This window comes from Parasteatoda tepidariorum, chromosome X1 (genome assembly GCF_043381705.1).
Source record: "Parasteatoda tepidariorum isolate YZ-2023 chromosome X1, CAS_Ptep_4.0, whole genome shotgun sequence".
In the NCBI taxonomy this organism is placed as follows: Eukaryota; Metazoa; Arthropoda; class Arachnida; order Araneae; family Theridiidae; genus Parasteatoda; species Parasteatoda tepidariorum.
Window position 1 is genome coordinate 44,994,145 of NC_092214.1, and position 14,962 is coordinate 45,009,106.

General features: G+C 27.2%; 1 protein-coding gene across 4 annotated transcripts in view; it reads right to left on the reverse strand.

Annotated features, from left to right (window-relative positions):
- Positions 1–14,962, reverse strand: part of LOC107457070 (adaptor protein complex 2, subunit alpha) — a 66,055-nt gene that overhangs the window by 31,517 nt on the left and 19,576 nt on the right. For all 4 annotated transcript variants that reach the window (XM_016075126.3, XM_071187680.1, XM_016075124.3 and 1 more), the window contains exons 6-13: positions 14,434–14,563; positions 13,026–13,127; positions 8,517–8,625; positions 5,889–6,039; positions 4,618–4,689; positions 4,449–4,545; positions 3,434–3,571; positions 1,307–1,414 (exon numbers count right to left, since the gene is read on the reverse strand). In XM_016075126.3, the coding sequence (XP_015930612.1) occupies positions 1,307–1,414; positions 3,434–3,571; positions 4,449–4,545; positions 4,618–4,689; positions 5,889–6,039; positions 8,517–8,625; positions 13,026–13,127; positions 14,434–14,563 (907 nt within the window). The remainder of the gene's footprint in view (positions 1–1,306; positions 1,415–3,433; positions 3,572–4,448; positions 4,546–4,617; positions 4,690–5,888; positions 6,040–8,516; positions 8,626–13,025; positions 13,128–14,433; positions 14,564–14,962) is intronic.

A 14,962-nucleotide genomic window follows, 5' to 3' on the forward strand; every position in this document is an offset into this window, starting at 1 on the left:
AGTTTCAACTCTCAATTAAACCTGTTTTGATGTTTAGTACATATACCTTCTGCTATTATAATTTAACTGATTGCGATAGTGTTTTTGCTTATTCTTCCCTTAAATATTAATTTGTGACTCCATGAGTATACTTTTTGCTTTCATTTTCGAAAAGAAATTTAAAAATACATATTAAGGGCAACCTTTCTGGAACACCCTGTATAATGCAAGGCTTATTCCAGGTGAATTTTGTGAAATGTTACTCTGATGGTGTTTTTGCACCCCAATGTGTATGTATCTAAATAAAACAGTCTATTTACACCAATTACCTAATAGATTCCACTGGTCTTAGGTCATTTTCACAATATTATATTTTAATATGCTGATGAATGATGTTATTATGACACATATTTTGATTATAACTCACTAATTTTGAACTCCTATTTCATTTGCAATGTAAACATACATAATTTTGATTTATTTTTTTGGCACTTTAGTTTATCAGCCATTTTTACATGATTTTTCAAATTTCATATTTTGTATTTGAGTAATCAGCCCCCCTTCAGATTTTCAATATTGTGATTCCATCACATTGTTTCCTCATCAGTCATTTATTGTTTCTTTCAGCAGTTCTACATGGTTCTTCAAATTCTTATACTTTAACACAATATTATTACTACACAAATCTATGTAGTTTTCCGACAGTTTTTCTGGCATTTAGTTTTTTTTCATCATCTTTGCAAGGCTTTTTAAATTTTGATATTTTAAATCTGATATTAGGTCATTCATAATTTAAGCAATCACTTTCCGGCAAGCTTGATTTCACGACTATCCCATAGTAAATCTACATGCTTTTTTTATCACTTACTTGCACTTATTTGTTTTTTGAGACAATTGCACATGGTTTACAAATACTGATTTTTGTAATATATTACAACATGCGATTTTTAAATCACTTTTAACGTATTTGGTTCACGTTGATTGTATTGTAAATTCCCTTTTCCGAACATTAATTATATGGTTAAAAGTCAGTTTTCTTTTTTCACTTGTGTTTTTTAAAATCCTCATGTTTAATTTTTGTGAAACCTGCTTGCTTATCCAGAATTTTTTTTTTTTTATATAATCGCCTTTTTAAAAAAAATCAGCCTTAATTTTTCTGAAAATAGTTTATTTTCAACTGTTTTATAAAATAACTAGAAGCCAGTTGCCTCCCCTTAGTTTTATTAGCAAATAGTCTTATTCTAGTTGCCAGTATAGGTTCCGCTTGTACAACTGTTTGGAATATAGAAATTTATTCTAACAAAAATAAATAAAAAAACATAATTACCTCTTCACTAACATAATCCCCTGCTATTCTTATTAAATTCAGTATCACATCAACATACCACGTGTAGTCTGAAGCATATTTTTCAGCTAAAATAGCAACTTTTAACACCTAAGGAAAAAATATATATTAAGCTTATTTAAAATCACTAACTATTAAGTCAAATTTAACATAATGGATTTTCCCCCAAAACATTTTCATTAACTTACTACTAACTTACTTATGTATTTCAGTCTATATTAGACCATGACCTTCCTAACAATGACTCTAAAGCAGCCTGTCTTGTGTCTTTGTTTTATAATTTTAAAGTTCTTTTCCTTATAATTTTAAAGTTTTTTTCCTCATAAGTTCCACGTCTTTTTTGATCTTTCAAATTTTTGTTAACCTCTGTATCTACTATTATAAATCTTTTAAATGCATCTGTAATCCATTTCCTGTATGTATATCAAGACCATAGGTAATTTTTTTCTGTTTTTAATTTTGTGAAATTTATTATACCTTTTTCTTTAAATAGTTAGTTGATTTTATGGTTCAATCGTTTCTGCACACTCATCTTTTTTGACTGGCCCAAATTATACATGGCTTTTAGGATTTTCCTCTCTCGTGAAATTAACACTATGTTTTTGGCTCAAGGTCCAAGTCTCTGACTCATAGATATCCATTGGTCTGATCACAGTTTGTAGTACAAAAAAGGTATATTTATCTGCAATAAGCATTTGCTTGATTTCTAGGATATTGTTTTTAGTTGTAGTTGAACCAAAGTACTTTAAGTTTTTTGATCCTTATTATTACCTCTTTCCTAAGTTTTATTCACCGACTCTTAAGCTATTTTACATAATTTGTGATTATCATACTTGAAATTCTGGGCAAATCATATACTTTGGAGCTTTCCAATTATGAAACTTTTTCACATCCCACTAGCTCTAAGGGGCTACAATCATTCTCCTCATGATTCTAGATCATCTTCAACTAATTAAATATCGTCATTCTTGTTCAACAGGTTTTCAAAATATTCTGCTTACTCTCCAAGAGTTCACCCTCTTCTCTAATAAGGTCTTAATTTTATCTGCAACAAAAGGTGTTTCGTGGGCAGTACCCTCTTCTTCTTCAGTACCCTCTTAAAATATGTCAACTTCTTGTATCTTTTCGATTACCAGGCTCTTCTTTGCAAGGATTTTGCTCATAGCTAATTTCGTCTATAGATTCTTTTGTATTGTGCAATTACTCTTGTATAATGTAAATTTTACTCTTGCCTCATTTTTTCTTTAACACGTTGAATGCCATAGGTACTGAGTTCCTAGCATCACGGAGGTCACCAGTGAAGTCAAGATTATTAGAAACACATAATTCGAGTAAATTTTTAATGCTTTTAATTTTTTATATCATTATCATTACTAAAATGGTTTGAAGAAATTAATGCAATACATACTGAGAAAATCATTTTGACCAGACGGGCAAGCCAGGTAAAATTAGGGTGGCATTCAACATGTTAACAACCAAGATTTCACACTACTTGTCAAACCATCTTTGTTAGTCTTTTCGCCCTCTATTCCCAAAGTTTTCATCAACTAAATTTATTATGTTTTTTGATCTGTTCCACCTCTCCTCCACTAACTCACTCTACATTCCTAAGAAATTTATTTTCTAATTTTGCAATAATTATTTCTAGTTCCCTTAGAATCTAACTTCCTCACATTAATTTCATAAACATCTTATTATCAAGATAAATCAACAAACATTGAAGTAATAATGTAACTAGAACAGTTCAAAAACACAACAGAAAAATAAAGCTAATGAGTATGCTTATAGTGACATGTTTTATAGAATATTAGCTGGAGATAGTGAACAAAACGCAAGCTACTTCTCATACTGATTAATAATTTTAAGTTAAAACATTATAGATTACAGCCTCACAGATTTAAAAAAAGAAAAAATTATGAAAATTTAAGATTTTTTTTTTTGAGCTAATCAATATAAAATTCTATTTATAAATTTTTCCTTACTTTGGCAACTGCATCAGAGAACAAAATAAATATGCTTCTATCAGTAAAAAATTTGAAAATTTGTGCATACTATAAGATAAATAGCATAACTATGAATAGAAAATAGAAAGAGAAAATGCAAAAATACCATTTCCTCACGGATTGAATAATCTGCAGTTTCCAAGTAAGACAACATTTCTCCTACAATTTCTTCAGCATTACTTTTATCACACATGGCATAGAGAAGATCAACAGCACGTTGACGAACACTAACATCTTTTTCCGTCTAGATAATAAAATTAATTTACAAAAAACAATTAGGTAAATTATAACAAGATTTGTTCAGATGCAAAACCTGTTTTTTGATTTAAAAAAAAAGTGAGATTAATATATCTACACATCAAGTTCTTTCTTAACTTCAAAATTAAAATTTTTGCTTCATTCTTTTTAATAGCAAAATAACTTCATTTATAAAAGGAAAACTAACATTTTGTTATACAGTTATTATATTTTGTAAGAAGCATTTAGCAGCTGGGATATTCAAATAATTATAAGATTTAGTGCTTAACATGATTAATTTTTCTTATATTTTGCAAATAAAGCGATTGATTTTAAACAAAAGCTTAATTGAATCCTATACTGATATGAAATTAAAATAATAGATTCACATTTATATGACTAAGTTTAAAATTTTACATAACTTCACAATTTATCCAAAAAATCAATAGAAGTCAAAGAATTTAATGAAAGAAATGCTTAAAAAAGTGCATTAGCTTATAATTTATAAACTTCATTGATAAACTATCTTAATAAATCTTAAAGTATTAGTTAAGTGTTTGAGCAAGAGTATTTTTTTACCAGAAGTTCAGTCTAATGTATAATTCCAGATAAAATAGTTAGAATTAGTTATACTGCAACAACCTAAATAGTATGATCTAGGTAAGCTGACTGAACAGACTTATAAACTAGTCCGGTGCAAAAAAGGAAATAAAAAGGGCATCTCGGCGTCATGACAGCCATATTATCAGAAGATAAAAACTTAGGAGTTACCACCATAAGAAAGATGTTTATCCCTACTAATATGAACAGGATTATATTAAGAAAAAACTCTGTTTTCAAAAGAAATCAAATTTAAAATTATTTTAGTTAATTTAGAAACATACTTTCAGTGCATTAATAATAGTTTCTTGATGTTTCTTGACAGCTTCATGAGAAAACTCAGATGTAGCAAGCAAGCACATGCTTTCCAAAGCTAAGTATCTATAATGAAAAAAATGTCATTATCTGATGACTTAACTCTTTTCCTAAAAGAGTACTCTAAAAGCAAATTACCTTAAATTTGTTTCTCTGTGTTGAAGAAATTGACCGAGCTGGTTACATGCTCTTACAAGAAGGTTTGGCTCACTATTTAAAAAAAAAAAGACAAAGGTTAACTTATATTTAAAATTATTAAAATATTCCTCTAAAAAAATTTTTTATTTAATTTTTAGAATAAAATTTAAATAGCTTTAAATCTGAGAAAAAAGCCAATCTTTTTTCTTTATTAATATTTTCAAAGATAAATATGAGAGAATTTCTTGAAATTTTATAAAATACAAAGTTTATTCTCAAACACCTGACTACTTGGATCATAACGATTGCTACTACAGCTATAAATAAAAAAATAAACAATTTAAGATTGAAACATTTTAAAAAACAATAAATAGGCAGCAACTAAAATCCTGTAAAGGATACGTACAATTGTAAATATGTAAAAAATATTTACAATTTTCCAGTTATATAGAAAGAAAAAAAATCCACCTCCTAATGAAAAAGAAAATGTTACTACAGAAATATTGAAATTAACAAAATTCATATTCTGAATGTGTCATTCATTATTGCATAATACATAATCATATCATATGAGTGCTATTAGAGCAAAGAACGAAATTTAAGTGTTTTATTTCCATATTTTTTAAACTTAAGATATTAAAATTAAATAATTGTGGGTCATTCCTTTTGATTATTAGGTCCCCAATACTTTCTAATGCATGAAATACATTTTTATATTTACAAAATTGTATTTAAATTTTCTAGTGAATAATATTAATAGAAGTTATAATTATAAAATCAAAAATTTTTTTTAAATAGAGTAAAGCTTAAATACAACGATCAATAATGAAACAATCGGAACACAATATATTAGAATCCATTAATCAATTGACTTTTGTTTATATTGCTTACTCAGTCTTTTCTTTGTAAACAAATTATTTTGTAGTTTCATTATGATATATAGATGGCACATCAACATCAAAATTATTTTATCATTAGACACTACATAACAATATACTACATTTTTAAAGTTTTAAAAATAACTGCTAAAAATAAACAAATATTTCCCAGCAATTTGTTCAAAACAAAAGAGCAATTTTTTTTTAAATTAAAAAATAGGCTTCTTCCAAATATGTGAATCACATGATAAAGCCAATTAAAAACTAAAAATATATTTTCTGAATTATAAAAATAACTAATTAACTAAAACTAAACATTAAAAATAACTTAAAACTTTTTTGAAACAGATTAAGCTACTAACTTCTTAATGTTAAAAAATAAACAGTCAATACCTATCCATATGAATTATTAAACTAATGGCTTCAAATAAAACTGCATTTTTTGCATTGGAATGCTGCACTTTTTTGGATTTGGGTGGCTCTTGAGCTTTATTTAAAATAGTTTCAAGGCACTCAGTTAAACGTCCTCTTACACCAGCATCTTCTAAAAATATAAAAAAGGTGCTTTATATTTAATAAAGAAATAAAAGTCAGTTAATCTTTTTAAAAAAGACAAAATTTCAAAAGACATTTTCAAAATTAGGTACCATTTGAGAAATTGAAGTATAAATAAATAAAATTATTAAACTAGCATAATTTTCTAAAATAATTAAACATATAAATCTTTCAAATAATTTGTGTTTTTTGCAGTTTATATTTTGAAAAATATTTTACTTGTTAAATTTGTCAGATTTGTTGAAAATTGTCATGTCTGTTACCTAACCTGTTTAATTAAATTAAACTATTTAAATCTCAGCACACAATAATGCAAATTAGAATTTATTGTAACTTTAGGGTCCTACTATAGATTAAATAAATATTTTTAATTATAAAAATATTTATTTAATTGTTTTTGCCATGTCTTACCATTCTAAAAATTTTTCAAGCATCGTTTTATAAAGTTCTGTAAAACAAAAATTTACTTCTGTTATTTGTTCTCGTATTAGATAAAAAGAAATATGAACCTTTTACAATATTAATAATACATCAATTTGCATTTTATAAGAAAAATTTTTATAACAGATATGACATTTTTTTAAAAAGTATATTGAAGGTTAATATTTAATGTATCTTTCAAAATAGGGAAATGGGTCTTTGCATCAGGTATATCTATACCCAGTAAAGCTTCTTAGTCACCTGCTTACTCGAAAGCAGCTCCAACTCCAGCTCCTTAACCATGACGTCTCATAAAATTACCATGATTCATATTTAAAATTGTTCTCAACTAGAGCTGTCTAAAAGGGAAAGCAAAAAGATATTGAAGATATATAAAGATAACAAACTGATATTGCATTGTGGGACCATCCAAAGGTGTCCATTTTGGTGGAATTTTTCTTAAGTTCATCTAATATTGGTTAAAGATGAACCCAAATTGCAACTGGCTCATGATGATCTTAGCACTGCGAAATTGTCTAGAAAAAAAACTGATATTTCTCTTCATTTTTTTTTTTAATATAAAATTCTATTGCGTAATGTAACTTGTATTCTTGAAGGTCTAAAATGATGTACTAAAATTTCTGTGGCAAGTTTGCAAACATAATATTCTAAGAAGTTAATGTATAGCATTGCGTTATTTCATTGAAGTTTTTTTTTAACAATTTTAGTATGTTATTGTTATAATATGATATTGTTGTCTAATATTGAAATTTTTTTTTTTTTAATCTGCTCTTATTGTTGAATTTTGTTATCAGTTCATAAATGCTTGTCTTCATAATTTCTTTCGATATAACATGAATATTAACTCTTTTTACCATACTTGTTTTTTGTTGCACATTTAATTTATTTGACCAAGTTTACCATTTTATTTTATCCCTAGGTTCATTAAAATTTGTATTTAATAAGTACTTCGTCCACTATTTGTTGGAATTCATACATGTTTTGGATGAAAGAAGTTTAGTAAACTTGTCTGAAACTTTCACAGAAACATTTTTCTTTACTAACATTTTATGAAGACTTTAAATTGTCTTTGCCTTTTTATTTTACCTTTTCATGATGTTAAGTGTGATACTCTTTTTTTCTTCTTATTGTTGCCCCGCTAAACATTTTTGTAGAAACAATTCAGTTGCCAATTCCAGTTTAACTTTAAGACTATTTTTTGAGAGGGAGGGGAATACAAAGCTAAATTTTAACCTTTATAAATTTCACAATAACATTTATAAATGTGTTTTAACATTTTTAAATGTGTTACTTCAGGATAGCAATTTGTCTCTAAAATTTTGAGTGTTCTTAGAATATGATTAACAAAACACTAATGTTTTTTAAAAATTTATTATTAAACATTAAATGAGTATGTTAAAAAAAAAGCATTATAATGCAAATGACATATAATTAGATTAAAAAGTTCGAGTAAAGAAAATTTTTATTAGCAATTAAGACATTAATTTCTGGATTAATATATTTTATTAATTAAAAAATTACTTCTTATTTGTTATAATCTTATCAGAAAGTAATTGACAATTTTACACAATTGTAAAAATATGACAGAGTGGAAAACTTAGTTATTGGAATGTAATTTGTGTAATAACATTTTAGTGTTTATGTTTTGGACAACTGTATTTTCAGCTTCCCTTAATTTAATTTTTCCTTAAAATAAATTTTTTTTTAAAATTAGGACCATAAATCATTGTACTTCTTGTACGAGAAACTGTATTAATAAGTATGACACTAAGAAAAATCTTTTCAAGTTTTTGTTTCTTAGAATTTCAATTACTTTTCAAACTGACAATATATGGTACCTAAATATGAAAATGACCTATATATAAATTTATATTTAATAAAAATAAACCTATGTGGCATTGAATTCTAATTGATATTTTACTAGCAAAACTTATCTAGTTTACAGCAATATCAATCAACATAGTCATTTTCATAAAACCTAACTATTTATCTCAAGACACACAAATTGAAATAAAATAAACTTACCTGGTGGAGGATAATTCTGCAGTAGGCGTAATAATTTTACAGACAACCATGGAGCAGGAACAAAATAATATGTATAATCTTGTAAATCTGTATAAGAGGCAGTCACAATCTAAAATAAAAAGTACAAAATATTCTCTTGAATAGCCGGAACAAATAATGTCTATATATAATTAAAATTTAAAAAAATTTTACAATATACCAAACATAATTGTTATGTATAAGTAACAAAAGATACTTCTTTAATTTCCAAGAAGCAGATAGTCAAAGTTGTGTTTCCTTTTCTGATGTAGATGCATTCAGAGCAATAAAAATGTATCCATATAAAGTGGAACTAACAAGATAACAATTTTAACTTCCTTACAAAAGTATCCAACGCTGTTGCAAGTTGGTTTAAACCAAACACCAGTACAAATTTTAAACACCATTAATAAGAAAATGATAAAGCATAAAACTACGGTTTTAATTAAATTGTTAAAAAGTGCACTATTCAAATAATCAAGCTCTGAAAACATAAATGCTATTATTAAGGGAAAAAATTTGAAGAGTTTGCTGAGCAACATATATTACATTTTGAATTTATTTTAACACATTGAGTGCAATTTTAAGTAGTTTTATCACTAGAAACCAATTGCAAAAAATTTGGAAAAATTTCTGTTGACTCTTACCTATAGAGGAAAATTTTTTGAAGGATTATTCTACTCATTAACCCTTAGACACAGAATTTTCATTAATTATATTTTTCAAACTTTTTTCATTATTTTGAATAAATTTAGGTCAAAATAAGTAAAAAATATTACATTTAACAATCAGTGGTTTTTAGATATGAAATACAGCATCTGTGTTAAAAGTAAAATTTTCCAAACATGACTCACTTACAAACAATAAATTATCAAATTTGCACTTATTTAAATCTCAGGGGTGCTACTCGCAAAATATCAAATTGTCTCACCAGAAATTGCATTTCGTCTCAGTTAAAATCTCTTTTTGGCTCAGTTTGTCTCAGCTAAAATTATTTTTTGACTCAGTTTACCTCAGCTAAAATGACTATTAATCAGTTTGATAACAATATAAAGATAATTTTCAGGATCCATAAAACCATTAATAGCATACTAGGAGTACTACAATTATACATACATTCACTATTGCTAGGATTTTAAAAAACCTGCATATGATTGATTATAAGAGTCCACAAAATTGTTTTATGGACTCTGTTGTTTTCATATATATTGCATTTATCATTTATGCCAATGAATAGTATCTGTTCCAGAATTTTACAAAGTAAATTTTAACTTTCTTATTTTTTAAAATATAATGGTGTTAACTTTCTAAAAAGAAATATCTATTTAGTTTCAGTAATTCAAAAGGGAAAATACCCATTTTATTTTGAGCTCAAATTTCATCTCAAAATATATAACTATTCAGTTACAATGAAAGGTCTACAGATTTCAATAATTAAAAGAGAAATTCAGTAATTAAATAATGAGAGTTTAAGAAAATGCAAATAACACAAAAAAAAACCCTCTTTGATAGAATTCAGGAGGTGCAGTGAAATTTTGAAATATTTTAGGTAGGAATTTTTCAAGAAAATTTTAGGGAGCACTTAATAGCCAAAAATTAGCATATATACATTTTTATATCAAAACAGAAATATTTAAAAACTATTATAAACAATTTAAAAAGACACATATAAATATAATTTTCTTTCTAAAATGACTTGCATCCTTTATTAAGTATAAAAGTAAACTTTTTAGTTTATTGGCATTGACTAGTAGATTGTACTTTCTTGCATTCACAAGATTAGTTAGTTGACTATGTTCTTTTAATTTATATAGCTAAATATACAATCATAAAATGTGATTATGAATGCACTTAGTAATTGTTTAAATGCAACAACTGTAGAAAAATATATCACATCTTTACAGTAACTAATTCAAGAAAAAACTTAATTCTACTTCTTTCTAGAATCGTGAAACTGGATTTTAAAATTGCGTGAATATGAATTGCGATTTTGGGTTTTAAAATCGCGTGAATATGAATCGCGATATTGAATTACAAAATCGTGTGAATATGAATCACGATATTGGATTTTAAAATAGCGTGAATATGAATCGCGATTTTGGATTTTAAAATCGCGTGAATATGAATCGCGATATTGGATTTCAAAATCGCGTGAATATGAATCACGATATTGGATTTTAAAATCGAGTGAACATGAATCGCGATTTTTGATTTTAAAATCAAGTGAATATGAATCACGATATCGGATTTTAAAATCACGTGAATATGAATCGTGCGGTTGGATTTTAAAATCGCGTGAATATGAATCGCGATTTTGGATTTTAAAATCGCGTGAATATGAATCGCGATATTGGATTTCAAAATCGCGTGAATATGAATCACGATATTGGATTTTAAAATCGCGTGAATATGAATCACGATATTGGATTTTAAAATCGCGTGAATATGAATCGCGATTTTTGATTTTCAAATCAAGTGGATATGAATCACGATATCGGATTTTAAATTCACGTGAATATGAATCGTGCGGTTGGATTTTAAAATCGCGTGAATGTATATCGCGATTTTGGATTATAAAATCATGTGAATATGAATCGCGCTGTTGGATTTTAAACACACAAAAATACAAATCACGATATTGGATTTTAAAATCGCGTGAATATGAATCACGATTTTGGATTATAAAATCACGTGAATATGAATCGCGCTGCTGGATTTTAAAAACACAAATCACGATATTGAATTTTAAAATCGCGTGAATATGAATCACGATTTTGAATTTTAAAGTCACGTGAATAGGAATCGCGCTGTTGGATTTTAAAAACGCAAAAATACAAATAGCGATATTGAATTTTTAAATCGCGTAAGTAAGAATCACAATGCATAATTTTTAGATCACGTGAATACGAATCGCAATGAGTAATTTTTAAATAGCGTACAAATACGAAAAACGAGATCTGATATTACAACTACGTGATAACGAATCGCAATATTGGATTTAAAAATGCATGAATACGAATCGCGATGTTGGATTTTAAACTCGCGAGAATACAGATCGCGATATTGAATTTTTAAATTGAGTGAATAGGAATTGCTAGTACGATGTTTAAATAGCGTAAAAAAAATCGCAACACGTAAGTTTTAAATCAGTTAAATACGAAAATCGATGATTGATATTCAAATTGTCTGATTAAAAATCGCGATTTTAGCATATTCCAGCGCAGTTCTTAATATTTAAAATTCCGAAAATCATCCAAACAAAAAAAAAAATTAAATATCGGCGGTCGAAACGAAACGCTTAGACTCCTTTCCACTCTATAGCGAAGTCGCGGTAATCCGACTATCGTTCCGGGGGCTTGGGTTTCTCTAATTGGACTCCCTAAAAATTTTAGTTTCTGGAACATGGTCGGAAATTTTAAAAATTGGGAGAAAAAAGCGGATTTCCGCATTTTCGCGGAAGTCTTTCATCCCTGAATAATTATGTGCACTGTACAGTTTCCTAAGAAAAAAAAGCAAGATAATAACCAATAGTATAAGGGAAGAATACCCTCTTTTCTTACAAGATCACGTGCATACGATACTGATTGCTACTCACTGCTGTACATAATCCAATTGTAGACACAAAACGTATATTCTATATGCATTCCAATAGCTGATTTGCCAAACGGAATTTCTGACATTTAAATGACGTATTTAGGAGGCGTGAACGGCAAAATGCTCTCCAATGAATCACGGCGATGCGGATTAATATTTGAAACTGAATTCAGGTTTGTCAAATTTTGGACGTTTTGTCTCTGAATGGTGCAGCTTTGGCAGAAACTGAGCTGAATGTCGCAAAATGGCACGGTTATGCCGCTTTGTCTCAGTTTGTCGCAAATGGAGCAGGCGTAGCATCCCTGAAATCTAAGAGAAACAATAATTCTACAATGAAATTTTAGCTTCAGAATTATTTATTGATAAATATCTGAATATGAATGGAGAAAAAAAAATTAAAACTACATCTTTTTAATTTTATATTTTTGAACAAATATAATTCTGAGAATTGAACAGATTGATTAATTATTAGAGTGTTTTTTATAGATAAAAATACCAAAATATAATTTTTACAGCATGTTCCCAAAATGGCAGCAAACAATTGGTAAATATAAAAGCATGTTTTCCTTTCATTCCCTTTGACTTGCTGATTGTGGAAGAATTTTTTGTATATAATTGAAAGCCAATTTTTTTTTTAACCATTAGATACAAGGAACATTTTTCACAAACACAGATTATTGCTTAAATTGTTTTTCTCAAAAAGATTTTTATTTTTCTTTAGTTCTGTGTAACAACCCCTCAAGCATGACTGAGGTTTTCGTAAAAATTAGAGGGATCACTTAATCATCATTTTACAGTACCAATTACATAATAAAGTTTTACAAAAAGAATTTTTAAAAATTAATATTAAAATAAGCTACTTTAGAGAGAGGTAAAAGCACCATAGTACGAACTTACTCTGCTCAGTCTGGAAACAGCAAGTGACACACAGCCTTTATATTCATCAGGATTTTTCTTCACGAATGCATCAATTAAGCTTACTGCAGAAGTTACCACACCCTATTAAAAGTTACATTAAGTACATTATACAAATTAAATATAAAAACAATCAAGATATTTAATGTTTAAACATAACTTGTTTAAATGAATTTAAAAAACATAAGCAAAATCTGATAATTAGCAAATTTTTCTTTAAACTAAGGCTGTAGTAATAAATTTAATAAAGCAATTATTTTGTGTATTGGAAAAAAAAAAGGAAGGTGATGTATTGAATCTTATACAGTTAAAAATTCGATAACAATATTTTAAATCCTGAACACTAGCTGTGTACTATTAAATTCATATAAAAATTACATTTTCACTTAATTCATACATATTTAAGTGAATGATCCCTCGATTACAGATTTTAAAAAAATGCAATTTAATTTTTTTTAACAGAATAATTTATTGAAAAAGCTGAATCAATGAATCTAGTTTTGGTAGTGAAAATGCTTGAAACACTTTTGTACAATTAGTGGAACATACATCAGACATATTAAAGTTTAAGAGATTTCAAAATAGTTGAGTTGTATTATTAAATAAAATGTGGAAGTATAAATTTCCTGCAAAACTGATGTATAGCTCTAGCAAATATTTGTTCAAAAAACAGAAAAAAAATGCTCCTAGCCCTCTTAGAAGTTTTTAATGCTCACTGAGGCAAGTAACATACAAGTAAGGAACCCATAGTTTAGACTTTGCAATTCTCTGGTCATATGTTATTTAATAAAATTAATTGCTTGTTGCATATATTTTCATTTGTGTACTATTGTACTATTATCAGGAATTTTGCCAGTTCCTTAATTATTTTTCTTATTTATACACTCACTATATATTTATATATATAGGCCTCAGGTTATTAGGTTCATTTATATAACAAAAGTCTTATCATAAAGCATGGCCTGTATATGTATAAAAACTTTTATCCTTTCAAAATAACTGCTAATTGAGAAACATTGAACATTCATTAAGAATTAAAAAATAATTTATGGAATTCAATTAAAGTCAAATGTACTAAAAAATAGTTTAACGGTTACAGAAAGCTCATTGATTTGCTCAAAAAAGTTTATTCCTAGAAAGCATGATAAAATTTTTATACACAGATATAATAAGATTAAGAAGATAAGGCATAGAAGGGAGAAAAGTACATAAAATTTTTAAGAATAATAATGAGATTTGTGAGAATGCTTCTATACACACTTTAAACATGCAAAAAATTTAATTTGAGCACTTGGGTAATCTAGCAGAAACCCATGATAAAGCATTGGTGAAAAACAAACCATTGAAAACCCCCAAATTACATTTTGAAGAAAAAATATTAAAAACATACCATATGCTGGTCATTTAGAAGGTGTATAATACGAGTAGTCCATTCACCACTAGGAATTATTTCCGGCATAGTACGTAAAAGTCTTAGTAAGCAGAGGGCAGCACTTTGTTTCACTAAATCAATAGTTTCACTGTAACAAAACAAAAAATACTATATACTATAAACAATAGCATCTAGAGAAAATGAGCATACTAAAATGATAGAGTTAGCTAAAAGTAGAACAAATAAATAAATATTTTTACAGTTTCATCCTATAGATATTTAAATTACTGTACTTCATTTCTGCTACTTCATTTTCTCAAACAAAATATGTAGAAAATATCTTAAAAATTTGTACAACGCTTACGATTTCATTCAACTTCAAGGAGGCTATACAACTATTCAGTTAAATTAGCAAAATGCACAGAAGAGTTCTTGCAGAACAATAACTATCATTGATCACTATATTTTAATATCTCAGGAGAAATTGGTGGCAAAGTATATTTACGCATATATATATATATATATATATATATATATATATATATGG